At 38.8% G+C, this 17,946-nt stretch overlaps 2 protein-coding genes across 4 annotated transcripts in view; one reads left to right on the top strand and one right to left on the bottom strand.

Moving 5' to 3' along the window:
* Window positions 1-4,493, top strand: part of pde8b (phosphodiesterase 8B) — a 40,199-nt gene extending 35,706 nt beyond the window's left edge. For both annotated transcript variants that reach the window (XM_030150049.1, XM_030150050.1), the window contains exon 22: window positions 1,388-4,493. In XM_030150049.1, coding sequence (XP_030005909.1) covers window positions 1,388-1,497 — 110 coding nt within the window. In that variant the 3' untranslated portion in view covers window positions 1,498-4,493. The remainder of the gene's footprint in view (window positions 1-1,387) is intronic.
* Window positions 4,494-6,213: 1,720 nt separating this feature from the next.
* Window positions 6,214-12,738, bottom strand: wdr41 (WD repeat domain 41). Of its 2 annotated transcripts, none has more exons than XM_030150873.1 (14): window positions 12,502-12,738; window positions 12,290-12,347; window positions 12,011-12,126; window positions 11,126-11,174; window positions 10,872-11,000; window positions 10,662-10,724; window positions 10,378-10,489; window positions 9,791-9,853; window positions 9,579-9,683; window positions 9,298-9,482; window positions 9,090-9,211; window positions 8,288-8,373; window positions 7,503-7,636; window positions 6,214-6,528 (listed from the first exon to the last, which is right to left on the bottom strand). In XM_030150873.1, the coding sequence occupies exons 2-14, from the start codon at window positions 12,335-12,337 to the stop codon at window positions 6,388-6,390; spliced, it is 1,353 nt and encodes a 450-aa protein (XP_030006733.1). In that variant the 5' UTR covers window positions 12,338-12,347; window positions 12,502-12,738; the 3' UTR covers window positions 6,214-6,387. The 2 variants fall into 2 exon arrangements, with proteins under 2 accessions (XP_030006733.1, XP_030006732.1); XM_030150872.1 differs by having other exon boundaries at window positions 12,290-12,351; window positions 12,502-12,734.
* Between the last annotated feature and the right edge of the window lie 5,208 nt (window positions 12,739-17,946).

Here is a 17,946-nt window from a genome sequence, read left to right as displayed (position 1 = left end):
TGTTAAATGTTCAGTGCAGCTTCTAGTGATCCTCCTGTAGAGAGTGCATATGGGTCAAAACACAGTAATGTCCCGTCAGAGAACGAACTTTAACTGATTGCCATTCCAACATTTATTTCAATATAAAGTAACTCCTTGTTTTGTGATAACGTTAGTACAAACACAGAATCCAAATGCAGAACTCAGACAACAAAAATTAGTTCCAAAAGATTTATTGTTCACACACAGGTGAAAAAATATTATGAGTGACAGAATCTTGAGGATAATGTTTGGAGATTTCCCCCTCTGATTCGTCCTCCGGATCGAGGGCAGCAGCCCGTCTCCCCGAGCGGTGTTAGGAGTATTTTCCCCGACTGGGGAAAAGCAAAGGGAGGTCAGGGACAGAAACAGGTCATACACAGGCAGGCTAACGATCGAGCAACAGGACATAAGGACAAGGCAAACTCACGTACCGGTAGTCAGAGCGAGAAGGTCAAAACCAGATCAGATGAGGCAGACAAAACCGACAGGGGTCAGGCAGAAGACGAGAAACCGAGGAATCCAAAACAGGTCAAAAAACAGGCAGGCAAACGAACAAACGAGGTCAAGAACGCTGGTCTGAACTACTGGAGTTACAAACTGGCGACTGACAAAAGGAAGAGACAGGGTTTAAATACACAAAAGGGAGGGAAGACAACTAGACACAGGTGGAACAAATCAGGGCGGAGACAGGTAATCAGGTCAGAGGTGAGGATGATCAGGGAACAGGAAGTAAAGACGACAGACAAGACACATGAAGGAAAACTTAACAAAATAAAACAGGAAGAGACAAACAAAACATAAAAGACAGACAAAACCAGACTATCGTCTGGCTGCAGGTGTGACATGTTTTGGATAATCCCTTACTAAAGCAAAAATTAATTTAAAAGGAAAAATGTTGGTCATTTAGCAACACTAATCTGTCAAATTGTCTCTAAAATGTCCCGTCAGAGAGATTTCAAATACTGTGTTTTGACCCATATCACAAAAATCTACAGTAAGTACACCTGAGATCACCTTCCCCTACAGTAGTCACTAAAAATACAAGAAAGCGAAGGCTCTCATTAGCATCATTGTTTGTTTTGTCTGTTCTGGTATTTTTGGTGAGTGGACATTTTCTGTAACATATGGAGGTGACTTTACTGCACCTAAATACTGTATGCATTATCCATTATGTGCTAATAGTGCATTCTGCAGGGCCAGTCACTTTATATATAGATAAGTCTAACACAACAAACCCTCAAAGGTTCTTATTTTCAGGTGATTTTACACTAATGAAAACATAACTATGAATGTTAGATGAATCAGATTTAAAAATGACAGTGGCATTTATTCCCTTACAATCTAACTCATCGTGTGTGTCCTCCAGCCTTCGCCAGTCTACCTGGTCTCATGGAGCACCTGTCAGAGAATTACAAGTACTGGAAAGGCTTGGACGAGATGAAGTGTAAGAGCCTGCGTCCTCCTCCTCCTTCTTGACCGATTCTTAGTCACCTCTTCTCATCCATCACTCTGAGCGGGAGGGGACGGTGCACACGACCCTGCGGGGGAACAATTAGTCTCTTCAGCTGTGATTTGATGGAGCTCTGCGCCCTCCTAAGCACCCTGGACACATTAAGAGCCTGAGGTAGGGCATCGGGGACTCTGAGAGCAGACTGATGAACGCTGAGACGCTGTTTCCATCTCAAATCACAGCCTCTTTTCTTGCGTGGTCGTATCTGGAGGCGGAGAGTAGGTTGTCATTTGAGGCCCCTGTTAACTCTGTCGCCACTTTACGGCCCTTTTCAAGTATTCTGAACGGCACATCTGTGAAACTGTGTGGACCTCACGGCTCACCTGACAATCTGTACCGTACAGTGTAACACACCAGAAACCTGCACTTTAGCCAATCAAGATGTTTTAACTTTGAGCTCCCACTTGCTTGTTTTGCTTTAAATTTTTTGTCTCTGTTTTTAATTTTACTCATAAAACAACTTGTCATTCACTTATCTGTCTTTTTGAGGTACTAAAAAAGAAAGATGGTGACCAAAGCTAGGAACATTGATTGATAAATAAGCATTTTGTTGACCTTTCTTTTTCCTTTTCCTATTGCCAACTTGTGAAGGGGCTCAGCTATAATTAATATCTGATGAGCGATGATTTTATTTGTGTTTGGGAAGAAACTCCTGGCAATCAGAGATGTACTGGCCTCTACAGATGTCTAACCTGTTCGACAAATACAACATACTAAAGGAGAGAAGGGGCAGTTGGCCTGATTTGGGACCAGTCAGCACTTGATACACAGAAATACAGCTGAAAAAGGGCTGCGCTTGTAAAGACTGCTAGACAGGAACATTATGTAGCTACATAGAGGGTGCTGTCTCACCCCGGCAATTATATTTCAGAACAAATGAACAGATTGCACTGTATCAGAGCTTTTTTTAGTCCTAGGTGATATTTTCACCAAGCGATAATACAAAGACAGAACACAAACTGTAGACTTATGCCGCCAAAAATCAAATATGATGAGATTCTGAACTATATAGCATCCTCCTGGAGCTATGCTGGCTTTTTCAGTCTTAAGTCGTGTTGTTAAAGTAGCATGTAGGTGGGTTTGAATGAGGAATGGACCTCATCGCAGCCCGACAGATGTACGGCTGCAGATCCACTGTCCGTCTGCTGTAAATCAACTCCAACTCACTCATAGTTCATTAAACTGTATTTTTACCTCCATTCCTAAAGCTCTAATTCATTCATCCATCTTGCAGCCAGACTTGTAGACTGATAGGTTTGTAGAATATGCTTGCCCTCTGGTGGCTAAATACGGGTGTTGCAGAAATGAGACAGTTACGAAAAGGATGAGGATGAGTCATATTTTCAGAAAATGAATTACCTCCCTTTGAATGGGATGAGAAAAGACAATGATTTATTAAAGTCAGCTTTTATTTAACTAGTAATTACATACTTTGGTGTTGAAGCAGTGTTATTTCCCTTTTAAAGTCAGCTGTTAAATGCATTCCTATTCTTTCAGAGCACTTTTTAACACACAGGCAGTATTGGAAAGCACTATTAAAGGAGCACACATCAAGACAGTTTGATCCAAAATTAATGGCAATGATTGGTAAGAGGTACAGATATATGTGTACTACTTGGCCATGACTGAAGTAGGAGGATATGTTGCTTTGTGTGTGTACATGTGTGTTAATCCAGGAAACACACATTGCAGTATTTACCAAAGGCACAGAGAGCTCTTTACAGGTGCCTTATTCTTCAGTCGTATTTACAGAAACAAAAGTATTTTCAGTTTATCGTTTAATGAAAAAAACATAATCAACCCACAAGAGAAGCCATAGATTTAAGGAAACCTTTTTAGAGTAAGCTAGTTTGACTTTGGGAATGTTGCTTCATGGTGTGTGCTACAGTTATGATGAGTCAGTGTGTCGATTGTTCTGTCACGATGTGGTCCTGACATTTGATCACTTTTTTTTTTTTTTTAGAAGTCACTGAATCAGGTACAGTAGGAGCTGATCATGTGTCAAGTCATGGTGTCATTTCACTTCCTGTTTTAAAGAGACAGAACTGATCCCACCTATGTTCAGTGTATTTATGATGATGATGATGTAGTCTTTTATTTTTTCTTCAATGATCCAGGTATTAATCAACGCCTTAATCCTGCCATGTTTCACTGTCTAGGTCTGCTATTGTTACGACACACTGTAAACTACCTAATGTACCTGCTGATCTTGTAAATACTCAGCTAATATATTACTTTGCTTTGCGTTACACATAATTTGCTTTTTTGACTGTTATATGTTGCAGCGATGATTTCCAAAAACTCTATAATAAGATTTGCATTTTTTACATTGATTTGAAATGTGGCTCCAACTCTGAATGTTTCATGACAGCTCTTAATGATCATGAGAAGATATTTTTGCTAGTGAACGACAAAGATTTCTATTCACAAAGACGATTTAGATATTTCAAATTTACACGTCAGACAAATATGCCTTTTCCTGTGAGCGGTATGACTGGATTGTGATGACTTCGATTAGAGCAGTGTCGGCTCGCTCTGAGTCCACTGAGGCAGAACCACATTATGTAACTGCTTGTTATATCATGATAAGCCTTCATCACTTACAGTGATTTCCTCTCCTTCATCTCTGACACACACGGCAGCAGACAACGTGCCAATTATGTGGTGTTTTGTATCATTTATAAAAAAAAAAAGAATAATAATTACAATGATGTTATATACAGTGCAAACTATTTTTCAAATGAAAAAGCTATAATTATTGGCCATGAGAAACTGTAACTTGTGTTGGAAAAGATTTTTTTGTCTCATGCATTGTAGTGACAACGCTTTGCATCAGAGCCACTGAAAAATCTTTGACAAATTTAATGTATTTTGCTCTCTCTGGATCATGATGTCTTATTTTGATGTTCTCTGTTAATCACAGAAATGTATTGTGAGAGACAATTAAAGTTTTCTTTAAATACAAACTTGTTACAAGAATGATATTGCACATGTATTACACTACAAAACTCCTGTAAAGGTTCAAAAAGCACAAATGTATGAAATATACACTAGACAGATAGATAGATAGATAGATAGATAGATAGATAGATAGATAGATAGATAGATAGATAGATAGATAGATAGATAGATAGATAGATAGATAGATAGATAGATAGATAGATAGATAGATAGATAGATAGATGTAAATATGTAAGTAAAACTCATCATTTTGCAAGTTTGCTCCTTTGAAAATCACTTAATCATGTAGCATATAATTTTGTTTATTTTTACTGATGTAGTTATTATGATCATAGCAATATATAAAAACATCATGCAGTATCATGAAGTAAAACTCACAAATAGTCAATGATTTGCTTTAAAAAAAAAAAAAAAAAGTTTTTGAAAGTATGAAGTCTTCAAAATAACTTCAACATAAGTCCAAAAATCTTAAGGAGCCACAAATCATCAAAAATTACAGAATAGACCAAGTAAAGTTTACAATTTAACTGAGAAATTATAAACAAGGTCAGTTAATTCATTGTAGCTCTAATGAAATGCTTCTAAAGTTGTTGTTTTATGACTGATGAACAGTTAACTCTAGATCCTTTAAACTGTTTATTGTGAATGTGAAACTGTGTCAGCAGCAGCTGTGAAATAGATGTGGAATAAGCATTGAAATTCCAGTTATTCAGCATAAAAGTACAGATTTGTACAAATAAACACAAAGTATGGCAGATGTTTTCAGGGCAGCACTGAAGTAAAGTCAGATATGTACCACCTGCATAAAGTCTAAAGAATTAATAATACAATATTAAAGCTAATAGTTGTTTTTAATGTCATAAAATAAATGACATTTTCATAATATACTTTCCATTGAGGAGTGGGTTTTTCACAGTGGTTCAACAATGTAGGTAAATTAAATCGATACATTATAAGTTTCAAAGGAATATGAAATTTTTAAGAAATTACGTTTTTAAAAATACATTGAATGAAAAGATAAAATTTCAATATTTTATGTATGATGTGATTGGGTTTGCACGTATGTGGAAATTGAAAACATAAAACTTGAGTATTTCTAAATTACTGCAGTGATTCTATATTGCACTATTTTTTTATTTTGTAAATCAGTCTCTACATTTTATTTTCATCCCACATCAAGGAAAACATTCAATAAAATTAACCAAGAGGATAAATTTAACTAGTAAATGCATATCATTTCTGTTTTATGTGATATATTTTGTCTTTGTATGTTATTATATATATACATATATACATACATATACATATACATATATATATATATATATATATATATATATATATATATATATACACACATGATTGGGGTGATTCTGGTGTGTGAACTACCGCGAATATATTTATAAATATACATTTGGAGAAAAAAAAGCTTTTTTAAATTTTAATCTACTATAGATAGATAGATAGATAGATAGATAGATAGATAGATAGATAGATAGATTCAAGAAGAGGTAAAATGGGAAAAAGATAAAGAAGTTAATGACTGAAGATAGTTGCAAAAATAGCTGCACTTTTGCTGGATGACACTGTACCAGAGTCTGACCCACAATAGTGTCTTGTGTGCGATGACGACCCCTGGTGACTGAAATTACAGTTTAAAGAGAGAAATAAAACATCATAGCATTTTTTTGTTTCAGAGATGAGGTATTTATTTACTTTAAAAAAAAAAAAAACATTAAATACTCTGGGTTAAAAAGGCAACAAGCCAGTCTTCATATCATCATTATCACATGCAAACAACCATCATCACAGTGAATTCAAGTGGTTTGATACAAACATTAAGCAATATCCAGACACGACTATTTTTAAAGGCTGTTGAACTCAGGGGTCAGAGGTCAGAGTCCTCCGTTCTCCTCCAGTTTTTGAAAAAGTGCAAGGCTGCGGAGGTGGGACTGTCTTTCTCCGTTCTTCCACAGGATCAGCAGGTGGTCAGTGGAGCAGGTCACAAGGCCGTTCTCCTTGAAGCTCACAAACATCTGACAGAGGACCACCACCACAAAAAAACAAAAAAGGTATTATTTGGACATCCCTCCAAACTACATCCTCTAATGCTACATTCAGACGGCAGGTCTTAATGCACAATTGAGATTTTTTGTGAAATCCGATTGTTTTGTGTGCTCGTTCATATTACACATTAAATGCGACTACTATCAGTTTTGAGTATGAACTGAATGCAATCCTGAAGTGACCCACATGCACAAGAGGTCCTGATGTAATATGTGACCATGCAGGTACACACTATGTTCACGGAAGCAAATATGGAGGCATCTCGTCTTGCTGTGTTGTTGTCATTTTTCCCGCCACTCCTCTTCCATGGACACAGAATTGTGACATTTGTCTCATTTCAATGATGTAAAGGTCAGATAAACCTGGCTGTTCAGACTGAAATCACATTGCAAAATATCAGATATGTATCAGATTTAGGACCACATATGAAAGTGGCCTGGGTCAGATTTGAAAAAAAACAAAAAAAAAAACAAATGCGTGCTGTTCAGACTGTCTTTAACAGATTGGATACAAGTCACATATGGGCAAAAAAAATCGGATTTGGGTCATATTTGCCTGCAGCCTGGAATGTAGCCTAAGACAGTGGTTTTCAAAGGGGGCACTTGGGGGGCCTCAGAAAATTGGAGGACAGATGAGGAAAAAATGCAAAACAAAACATAAAAAAATTAGGTGCTAATTATCAAGGATAATTATGAATATACAGTGTGGAAACATGTTAGTTAATAATAATCTTGTGCTAAACAAATTTGATAATTATTGTATGGTGAATAAAAGTGGAAAAACACATTCTAAAAGTCCATGTTTCTTGACATATTTTGCAGTATTGTCAGTGGGTTTCCAAAGGGGGGCCCCAGCCAGAAGCTAATGCTGATTGAGGGGCCTTGGCATGGAAAGGTTTGGGAACCCCTGCCCTAAGATACACAACATGACTATTTATCATTACCTGAACTGCACCTGAGTGACCAATCAGATCGCCTGTCAACTCCAGCATCCTGATGTTAGGGACGTCCATAACCTTCTTTGAGGGAGGGCCGGTCTGTTTCCCTGACCGTCCAAATGTCCACATCCCAAAGAACCCTGACGAAATGGTTAAAAATGACAGTTTGATCATCACAGGAGGATTTTGGCTCAGTTTAAAGCCTCTGGACCTACTTCAGACACATGGGAATCTACAGACCACATGAGAAGCTGCTGATAAATATCTGATGCATCCATATAGAAACAGAAAAAAAAAAAAACAGCTGGCCTCTCAGTGATGAGTGGCATATGTGTACTGAGTCTAACTGTACTCTTCAGCCAGGATGTGTTCATAATCACACCACAGCTCCACACTGACTGCAGAGGGCCATCAAAGACAGACGGCATAGCCACACAGACACACACTCAACCACCCCACTTAAGGAGAAATCACAGCCTGTCTCTGAGAACTGGGACACTTCACTTTGCTTTGATTTATACAACACCACATCTGGACTGCATTACTGCAACTCCAAGCCACCCACACATCAAGGCACTCAAGCTGAGAGAAGGCAATTTTATCAGTCTTTGAACTTTGTGGATCATACTTATGTATGTGATCTAACAGTTTCCCTTAGATGGCAAATCCAAGGAGAGAAACTGGGTAACGGCCACATTTTGAATCTGTATATGATAAAACCCTTTCAGCAGTGTGGACTTTGGGATCACACCTGAAACTGTGTGTGTGTGTGTTTATATTCTATGCTTCACCTGCAGAGGCGGGTTCAGCAGGTAGAGGCAGGTCTTGGATCTCCCATATCCTCACACTGCCGTCCTCAGAGCAGGACATCAGCTCACTGAAAGAGACAAATGTTTATCTATCAGGTTCCACATAGACTCCAGTGTAATAAAGGTGCACAAACAAAGGATCAATTTAGATCAGGACACAATTTTCTGCATCTGAAACTCAATACTATGCACTACACACTCATTATCTGCATTATTCAGCATACTTTGTGTGAATAAATAGTATTAAGTGTTTTTTCAGATGAACTGTTCAAGGGGTAAATGCATGTCCCTTCCTGAGCGCTGCTTTGGCAACTAGAGGAATTTAACTGCCAACCTCAACTCTGCCATTATCTACAATATTTGACAGAAAAATTAAACTGTTGTTAGAAAATGTTGACTATAAGTGAAATGGTTGTGTATCTCACAGGCATCTTCATTGCCAGATAATCCTTAAGTTGCTGGTAAAACTAAAAAACTACTGACAACAGAAGAAGAAGAAGGAGAAGACGAAGAAGGAGAAGAAGTAGTTCACATGCTACTGGTTTCATATATAGTAAATGTCACTTAGTAAATATGAGACTATTTTCATGCTTTTCCCTTCCTAAATAGTATACTGATACCGAAGTTCAGAGCCACTTCCTAATTACTGACTTTCAAAGCAATGTTAAAAGATTGGAGGATCCCTTTTGATAATGTTTTAATGAAAATAAAAATCACATTGAAAGCTTAACTTTGCCATATTTTATAAAACTTAAAGCTCAGCTTTGTATAAATGTCTGATCACCTGTCAGACAGCAACATGGTGTGTAAAACATCTGAGTCATGGGCGACTTTTCTGTAGGCCACCACTGTCTTGGTCTCAACACTGTACACATACAGACCACTGCCCACAGCTGCCAGGATGAGCTAGAAAACACAGAACATCACTTCATGTACAATAGTAAAGCATACATAAACAAACAACTAGTGTTTATTCATCCTGTTTCCCTCACCTTTCCATTGGTGGTTAAATGCTGAATAGACATCTCACTGGGTTTAGGGGCTCCCATTCGTATTTCTGCATGAGGGGAGCTCTGTGACTCCTCCCACAGGATGTGTTCATAGGCCAGGATGTTCAAATCCACTGCATCCCACAGAATGAGCTCGCCCACATGCGACCCACTGGCGAACAGATTGTCTAAGTGAGATAAGAAAACAACACACATGGAAATGTAATGAAATCGATGCAGTCACTTTGATTTAGATCTTTCACTGTTTTCAGACAGAGGCTCACCATTGATGTTTATCAGAGCCCGAATCTGGTCCCGGTGGTCGGACAGACAGCGGATCTCAGCCACAGAAACAGAGGAGTCAGCAGAAAGTATCAGCCTGTAGATCACTGTAACAAAAAAGCAAAGAAATGGTTTATCTTTTTTTTCCTCTGTTTAGAGGATTTGACTACATTTGTATGGAGTCTGTCTGACAACATCAAAATATTTATATTACCGATCTCTTTATCCATGGCAGCTGCGACACAGTTCTTGGGCAGCTCAATCAAAGCGGTAATTCCTACAAAATGTCAAAACACAAAGACAGTATTCATCACTTTATATAGAAATAGGCTTGCCAAGTGAATGTAGTTAGCAAAGTAATCCACAGACTTAAGGAGTAATTAATTACTTGTAACAACATTATATAAAGGGAATATAATTACAATCAATCTTTTGTTTTTAACATGGCATTCATTCTGTTAAATCTTCTTGTTGTACAGTAGTTACTTCTTTAGGTATTTATAAAGAAATTACCAGTCTCCAAAGCTGTTGAGACAAATTTAGTGGCAAGTCAAGCTTTAATTAAAGCTAAAAACTTTTCAGTTTACATTGCATGGGTTAAATGTATAATTTTAGAATTTTTTGCACCAGTCTAAACCATTTGTTCAGTAAAGAAATGTGTTATGTAATATATATTTTATGTGGTGATTAACATAATAAGATCTTTTCCAACATCTTATTAAAACAGAATATTTAAACAGTAATCTTAGCACTGACAATGAGCATATGTTGTTGTGGGATAGTTTTCCACTCCGTCTTTACCTGTGTCGCTGTGGTTCTGTCGGTGACACTGCAGCTGAAATTCTTTGTTCCATACACACAGCTCCTCTCCACCAGAGAGCCACAAACACAACCGCTCAAGCACCAGCAAACACTAAAAGAGACACAGATGGTAATATTGTGTGTGTTATGTGAATATTATCATAGAACAACTCAGAAAAAAAATACAAAAATAAGGCCTGAGTTGCTTTAACATTACTATACTGTACTTTACCAGCCTGTCTTGGTATTTCTGTGTAGATGAGTCATAATCAAACATAAATTACCTTTACAGATGACTGAAGATCAGAGATGGTCTGAACCCTGTTCCCTGTATCAGGATCCCACAACTGGCACATAAGATTAAGGTAAAAATCACAACAAATCATATAGACCCCGTTGAGACCCCTCCAAATGTGTGGAAATGTGTGTCCAAATGACAGGATCATAAACTGATGTGTATTTAAATGTGAAATGTGTTTTTGTTAAAAGGATACACTGAGACTTCGGTCTGAAGATGCGGTGATGAGTGATGTATGCGTCGTCAGTCCATTACTGCACTTGAAGGTGGTTATGGCAGTGATTTGCTGTGAATGCCCCCTCAGCTCCAGCAGTTTCTCTCCAGTCTAACAGATGAACAAAAAATGTATCATCTAGAGTCATTATTTTATGTACAATGCAACCTTTTATTCAAGGGAAATTGTAATTTTTCACAGATATTTTGCTGGTGGAAAACATATTTAGTATCTACCTCAACATTCCACACCAAAACAAGGCCATCATCCCCTGCAGAGGCACATCTGAAAGACATAACATGTAAGATATGAGTGGTTTCTCATAAGTCGACTTGGTCATGACACAGATACCACAGTGAAGGTGTGACAGTCCTCATATTAAAGTGTACTCAGACACACCAAGACAATCTCTATGTGTGCAAAGAGTCATTTCCCATAGGTCCCTCTACAGCAGAGAAATCTTACAAAACATATGTCCTGAGGCTTAGCACCTTAACTTGCCCTCTGACCCTCTACCATCCACTCTACCCATTCCCAAAATCAACAGACAGGATGAGAGGATAAAAAAGAGAGATAAAATGAGACGAGGGGAACTGTCCAGGATACATTTTCGGACTTCAAAAGCAATCTGGAGAGAATTTTATGGCCTTTGCCCCCGGCTGCGGACCTGTGTGCGGAGGGGACAAGACCCAGAGGAGGGGGTTATTATTGGAGGAGACCAGGCGTGAAGCTAGCCCCACCTCCTCACACACACACATACACACACACACACACACACACTTAGTTCAGTTATAACTCCCAATCTGGGCACTTATGCAGACCCACTCTACCATGCTAGCGCGCAGCGTTCTTCCACGAAGTAGAGCAGAGAGGATCAGGTGCAAAACCTTTATATATATGTGTGTGTGTGTGGGCAGCATTAAAAGGCTTTGGCTATACTGTACAGTGCACATACAGACACATACTGGTGATGATTGGGCTCTTGTCATGCTCTGCAAGTTTGCTGTAGGTGAGGATCTCCTGTCAATCACAGAGGGATAGAGGCCAGCCAAGGGTAGAGGAGAGAGGTTAAAAAGAAAAAGAGAAAAAAAGGGGAGGGGGGAGACTGGCGTTCTGCTTACCTGAAGTCATCAATCTGCACCAGAAATCGAACAATGTCAAAATGTCCTTTCAGCACCTGCAGCTCAGTGAACCAGTTTTTGGGCTGTTCCTCTCCAATGCACAACACAGGGGTTTTCTGCAGACATAAGTGGGAAAGTAGTGAGACAAACAGAATGCAGTTTTCTCTCCTCAGACCGGAGAAGTCAAAGAAGAGGAAAAAGGAAACAGTACAGCTATGGTAATCAACTATTAGCTTTAGCATTAAGCTAGCTGCGTTACAGAGTTACATTACATCTCACCTCCACGGAGCTCTGAGCCTCCCGACCACCGAGAATCCACCGAAGCATGTTTTAATACCTGTCTGAGGAAACCAAACCGACAGATGAAACTCTACAACTATATATATATATATATATATAAACCAAAATAACATGGTCACGAAAACGCAAACAGGAAGCAAAACAAACAAGCTAGTTAGCCTCGATTAAAACATAAGACGTGATAATCTTACCGGTCATTGGCGTAAACAGCAACAGCTTTATTTTGAAGAAATGTCGTCCTTTTTTTTTTTTAAATCACGCTTTTGTTTCCGTTATAGCATATAACCTATAACTGTTACCCGAGTGTATGCAAAAACCACAACACTGTAATATGTATGCTATGTTGTGAAATGGGTGATATTTCCTTCAATCACAACCACAACAAACCATTCATGTGACTCGAACTACGGAAGCTTTTGTAGGGCAATATTCATACACGCGCTAAAGTTAAACACTGCTGCACCTGGTGTTTTTTCGTAGCGGTCGTGTCTAATGCCAAAACAATATAATAAGCATGTATTTTAGTGCATGTATGTTGCCATATTTCTGGTTTGTTTCATGCCATAGGTTCAGCGGCAGCGCTCTCCCTGCTGCGCTTTATGTCTCTTTTCTGGGTGTTATTTTATATTTTACAGCTAGATGGCAGTGTGTAACAATCCCATGAGATCAGAGGACCCAAGCCCAATGTGCCAGGGAAAATCAAGTTTTCCTACTTCCTTATAATAATTGACATTATATGCAGAATAACTCAAGAGAAAATTAAACACTTTGTATGATGCTGTTGTATGAATGCTACACTTCCACATTACAAGTTTTCCTTACTTTCTTGTTGCTCCTTATTACATGACTTTTCTACTATTGTACTGCTGCTTTACATTCATAATGTCATACTTCACTTTACATTCTCTCCCCTTGTATGTCTTCCTTGTTAAAACACTGATACACACACATCTAAGCCACACATCACCCTGACTGTGTCTACTCCTACTCCCCCGATTGAGACGACACGCAGTGTAGGGCCTGTGACCTTCATGGTGGCTCAGATCTGCGGCTGGCACTGATTTCTGATTTAGTGTCGATCCGCCGCGCTTGTCAGGGGCTGCGAGGTGCTTTCCATGCGGTAATAGAAAAGCTCAAGGGCAGCTAGAGAGAGGAGGAGGGTTAGGGAGAGGGATTGGTTCAGGTGGAGTGAATGGGTTTTAGATGCGTGGATGGGTGAGTCTCTGATGTTTCTAAAAATCTAAATGAATAGGTCAGATATGTGGATCATGAGCTGTTTTAGCCAGTGAATAATTAGTTATTAGATAGAGGTTTGGGGTGTAAGGAAAGCAAAAAGGAAGTTGCAATAAGGTTAAGATGCCAAGTAAAGAGTGTAAATTGATGGTAGAAACTCTAAAGACAGTTTATAAAAAGCTGGTAGAACAAAAGGTCGGGTGGGATAGAGATTCAGAGGTACAATGAGAAGAAATGAGAAAAAACTAAGTGGCTCCTGAGTGCAGCGGCCTTGGTCTGGAGGAGACGAGGTGTCAGATATGACCAATGGCAGGAATCAGCTAAGAGGTGAAGTCATGATGCGATGGTCACCAAAACACTCACAGCACTAAAGACCAACAGAGATTGAAGGAAAAAAAGTCTGCCTGCTCCCTCTTCCTCTCCTGGTTCCTGATCTCATCCCCCATCTTCACCCTGTAAGGAAAACAAATGGTTATGATGATGGAAAAGGAATTAAGCTGTAATTTAACAATGGGCCAACAACAGTATTCAATAACTGGCTCCCACCCTCACTGTTCACTGAAGTCTTGTAGAAGAGAGAGACTCATTCCTGACCAACACACTTCACTGTCCCTCTTCATCAGGTTTCCACTGTATTCTGCTTTACCTACTGTGGCCTCTGCCTCCATTTGATATCTGCACTCAGGCCACACACTGAGCAGCAGCTTTACACCACCAGCAGTACACAACATTAGGTCAGGAGGCCTGTATGTGCAAATACCTGAATTTATATATTTTTATATATATATATATATAATTTGTGTTAAAAGGTCTTTTTTTAACCATTAATTCAATACTGGACTTCAAATAAAGTTTTGGGTTTTTTTTTTGTTTGTTTTTTTAAAGTCATCAAGTTTTCAATTTGTCCCTGGAGCCAGTTTCATGAAGGTGTTTTAAACTGGTCTTTAGTGTCAGTTTTACTCTTAGATTAGTCTGATGCAATAATAAACCTGGGCTAAACAGTGAGCAGCCCATACACCAGACTACCAGATGACTGCTGTTAACATGGTAACAGTTAGTTGAACAACTACTACTGCACTAGTTTTTGTGAAACTTGGAAATGCAGTAGGGCTATGGACAACCCTTTAAATAATGGAACCTGGAATTCAGGTGGAGAGGTGGAGGTGGATTCTGGAATTGTTCTTCACTTTCTGAGCCCCCCAGGCTAACTTAATACAGCTACGTAAATAATTATTGATCGCCATTTGATGAAGTAGAACCATGTCCTTTGTTTCCATGGTAACAGTTACACTAACCAAAAGGCAAAAGAAGGAAAACATAGCTCATTGCTTTTTTTGGTATGTTAATATTGACAAATGAAAAAAATGAAAAGAGAAAATTTGTTTAAAAAAGCATACATATAAAGTGATGAAAAACTTATTTTAGGAATAAATTTTTATCACAGGTAACTGTTCTTAGCTTGACCTTAGAGTTATCAGAGATTCCAAGCCCTGAGGGCCATTATTTTCTTCCATATAATGTTTTAATGCTGCATCTGAATGCCCTTGTGCGGGTAAAATATGTTGTAACTGTTAAAATTCTTCCTGAAATTAAAGGTTTACTCCTAGAGTAATTTTAGCCGAGTCACATATCAGCTCATAGTACAGGTTGTTACTACCGTTCAAATACAAAATAGCATTTATACCTGTTTGGTCACATATATAGATGGGATGACCAATTCAGCTGTGATGATGTGTATAAATGGGGATGATGGTAGACATGACATTACACTCTTCATCAGACATTAAGTGTCTATACAGTGTCTTGGGGGGGTTATCTCATACCCATGCCATGAAAATATTCTTTCTTTCAGCATATGAAAAAATCTATCTGGCAGAAGCACCCACAATTGCATCCTGACTTGGATGTCCTTTGAACAATGAAAAAAAGAGTCCTACATAAAGTAATTTCATTTTTCCCATATCTTGCAAAAAGTCTGTCTATTACTTTTGGATTTTAGGGCAGAAGCAGATGAGTGTGGGTCCCTACTGAGATTTTATATATGCTAGGGATGCATTTTACATCTTTTTTTATGACAAATTTGCAAATGTTGTAGAATTTTATATTGCAACAATCCAGCACAAAATACTGACATGTTCTTTTGAAGTCCCAGATTACATCCTATTTTTCCTCATAGATGTTTACACCAAGTTGACTTTGTCTCTTCTGTGTAGCATCACATCTGTGCATTTTTGAGGCTTCAACAACAAATTGAAAAATTTTTTAAGGCTTAGTTTACTCAAACATCATTTAGATTTATAGGTATAGTTATTCACCGGGGCGGACTGGCCATCGGAAGTACAGGGAGTTTTCCTGGTGGGCCGCTGGGTCAGTGAGCAGTGCGGCCGGAGAGAGGAAGAAAAACCCTGTCTTTGCCGATGCCCAGACCAGCGACCTTTAATGTGCTTTGGAGTGTTTTATAGGCTAGTGTAGCCCAGGTGATAACTCCTGTCTGCCTGTCATTTTTCCCTCTGCTTACATGTACCTGCGGTCAAAATCTCGCGGTATCTACACCTGGACCTGTCCGGCCAATCGGTACTCAGCCTTTAGTGACATCACATGGTCACATGACACGGCACACCCAATCGCGTTTCCCACATTATCACCCATGGTTCAGTCTGTCAGATGTAGTGGCGCATGACAAGTCGGATTATCAGTAACTTTTTTGCTCTTCTACACCTTTCTGTGAGTTGATACTCACTGTATACTTTGTTATGCTTAGGAGCCGTCTACCGCGACCCGAGCCGTGTCAAAGACCACCTGTGTGAACTGTGTTGTCACTGGAGTTGGTGAGTCAAAAGGTTGTTAGCGCTAGTGTAGCCGCGGCCCTTTGGTTTTTATGGCGGGGGTTAGTCGATTATTTTGACAACATTGATGCTGATTCTACAAAAATGTGACTTCTAAATGAAATATTTTCCAAAGCTTAATGTCCATACTCGTTAGCTTTGTTCTGGAATTTCTCCCTTGTGGGACTAATGAAGGAATATCTTTTATCTTACCTTATCTTATGTTAGCTTTGAATCATGGCCCTGACATATTTTTATTTTGTCTATAGTATTCAGTAGTAATGATACAGTTAATTGAATTTGAGAAGTAATATTGCACATTATTTATAACAAACGTGATACAATGATTTCATGTTAATTTGGGGGCATCTGTGGCTCTGGAGATAGAGCAGGTCATTGGTGGTTCGAATCCCGCTCTGTCCTAGTCATGTGCCGTTGTGTCCTTGGCCAAGACACGTCACCCACCTTTCCTCTAGTGCTGCTGCTCACACTGGTGTATGAATGCATGTGAATGTTTGGTGGTGGTCGGAGGGGCTGTTGGCACGTATTGGCAGCCACGCTTCTGTCAGCCTACCCCGGGGCAGCTGTGGCTACAAACATAGTTTACCACCACCAGAGTGTGAATGTGAGAGCGAATGAATACTGGATCCATTTTATGTTTAGAGTTAAGCACTAGATAAATCTAATCCATTATTATTATTATTATTATTATTATATGGTATATTGATCACTTTTGTATATTGATGTATTATTGATTGAATGAATGTATTATTGATTGAATCTTGGCTAAGTATTTAATGCACCGAGTATTATTTATGTAATTATGTGCACACTAGATTTAGATTATTGACTTATTTAGTATTTTGGTCCTGTCCTCTACACAGGCCAGGTTTTCTGATATTTATATCTAAAGACTCCTGTACTTACCAAGGGTGAAGAGCTACTCTACTGCCTCCTGCTGCTGGGCCGATAGGAGGGTTTCTTGCAGCTCACAAACCCTCTTTAGTCTACCCCACACATACTCGTTTTCCACCATACAAACTCTGTTGCACTTTACGGACACATGGACTCACTTCCATAAAATAACCAGCATGGATCACGAACTATTGGTAGACAGACCTTACATTTAGCGGATTCTCTTGATCTTCTGTTTTGTCAAAGCAGTTATTGAATACAAATTGGAATATTGAGAATCCAGACATTCAGATAGTCATTGATATTTTTGTGCAGAAAGTAGTTCCAATGCTTCCAGGGTACAAATACACTTTTTAATTTAGCATACAACCCATATCATATGTTAAATTAAAACAAAAAAAATAAAACAGTTGGGTCTGGTTAGAATATATATGGCACAAAATCCAGAGAATGGAACTCTACAGCTGAACAGGGAGGACACTGACTATTCCAGCTTCTGTCACTTTGATTTGTCACATGAGTATGACTGTAATTGCTATGTTTCAGTCATCACAGGTTAATTATAAGCCTTGACATACTACATACATACTGACACATATATACACCCAGACAGATCAGTTCAGGATTGAAGGATTGTTTTACTATAGATCCAAAAGTTGGGAG

This window comes from Sphaeramia orbicularis, chromosome 12, assembly GCF_902148855.1.
Source record: "Sphaeramia orbicularis chromosome 12, fSphaOr1.1, whole genome shotgun sequence".
In the NCBI taxonomy this organism is placed as follows: domain Eukaryota; kingdom Metazoa; phylum Chordata; class Actinopteri; order Kurtiformes; family Apogonidae; genus Sphaeramia; species Sphaeramia orbicularis.
The sequence above is the reverse complement of the archived record's forward strand: the minus strand, read 5'-3'. Positions and strand labels throughout refer to the sequence as shown.

Bases quoted from the DNA above. Each gene is read 5' to 3' on its own strand.
- wdr41 (XM_030150873.1), bottom strand. From the start codon at position 12,337: ATGCTTCGGTGGATTCTCGGTGGTCGGGAGGCTCAGAGCTCCGTGGAG. The intron at 9,854-10,377 runs GTAAAGACGGAG...GACATTTTGTAG, and splicing joins ACAGAACCACAGCGACACAG to GAATTACCGCTTTGATTGAG. The intron at 7,637-8,287 runs GTGAAGCATAGA...CCATTTCGTCAG, and splicing joins TGCTGAACCCGCCTCTGCAG to GGTTCTTTGGGATGTGGACA.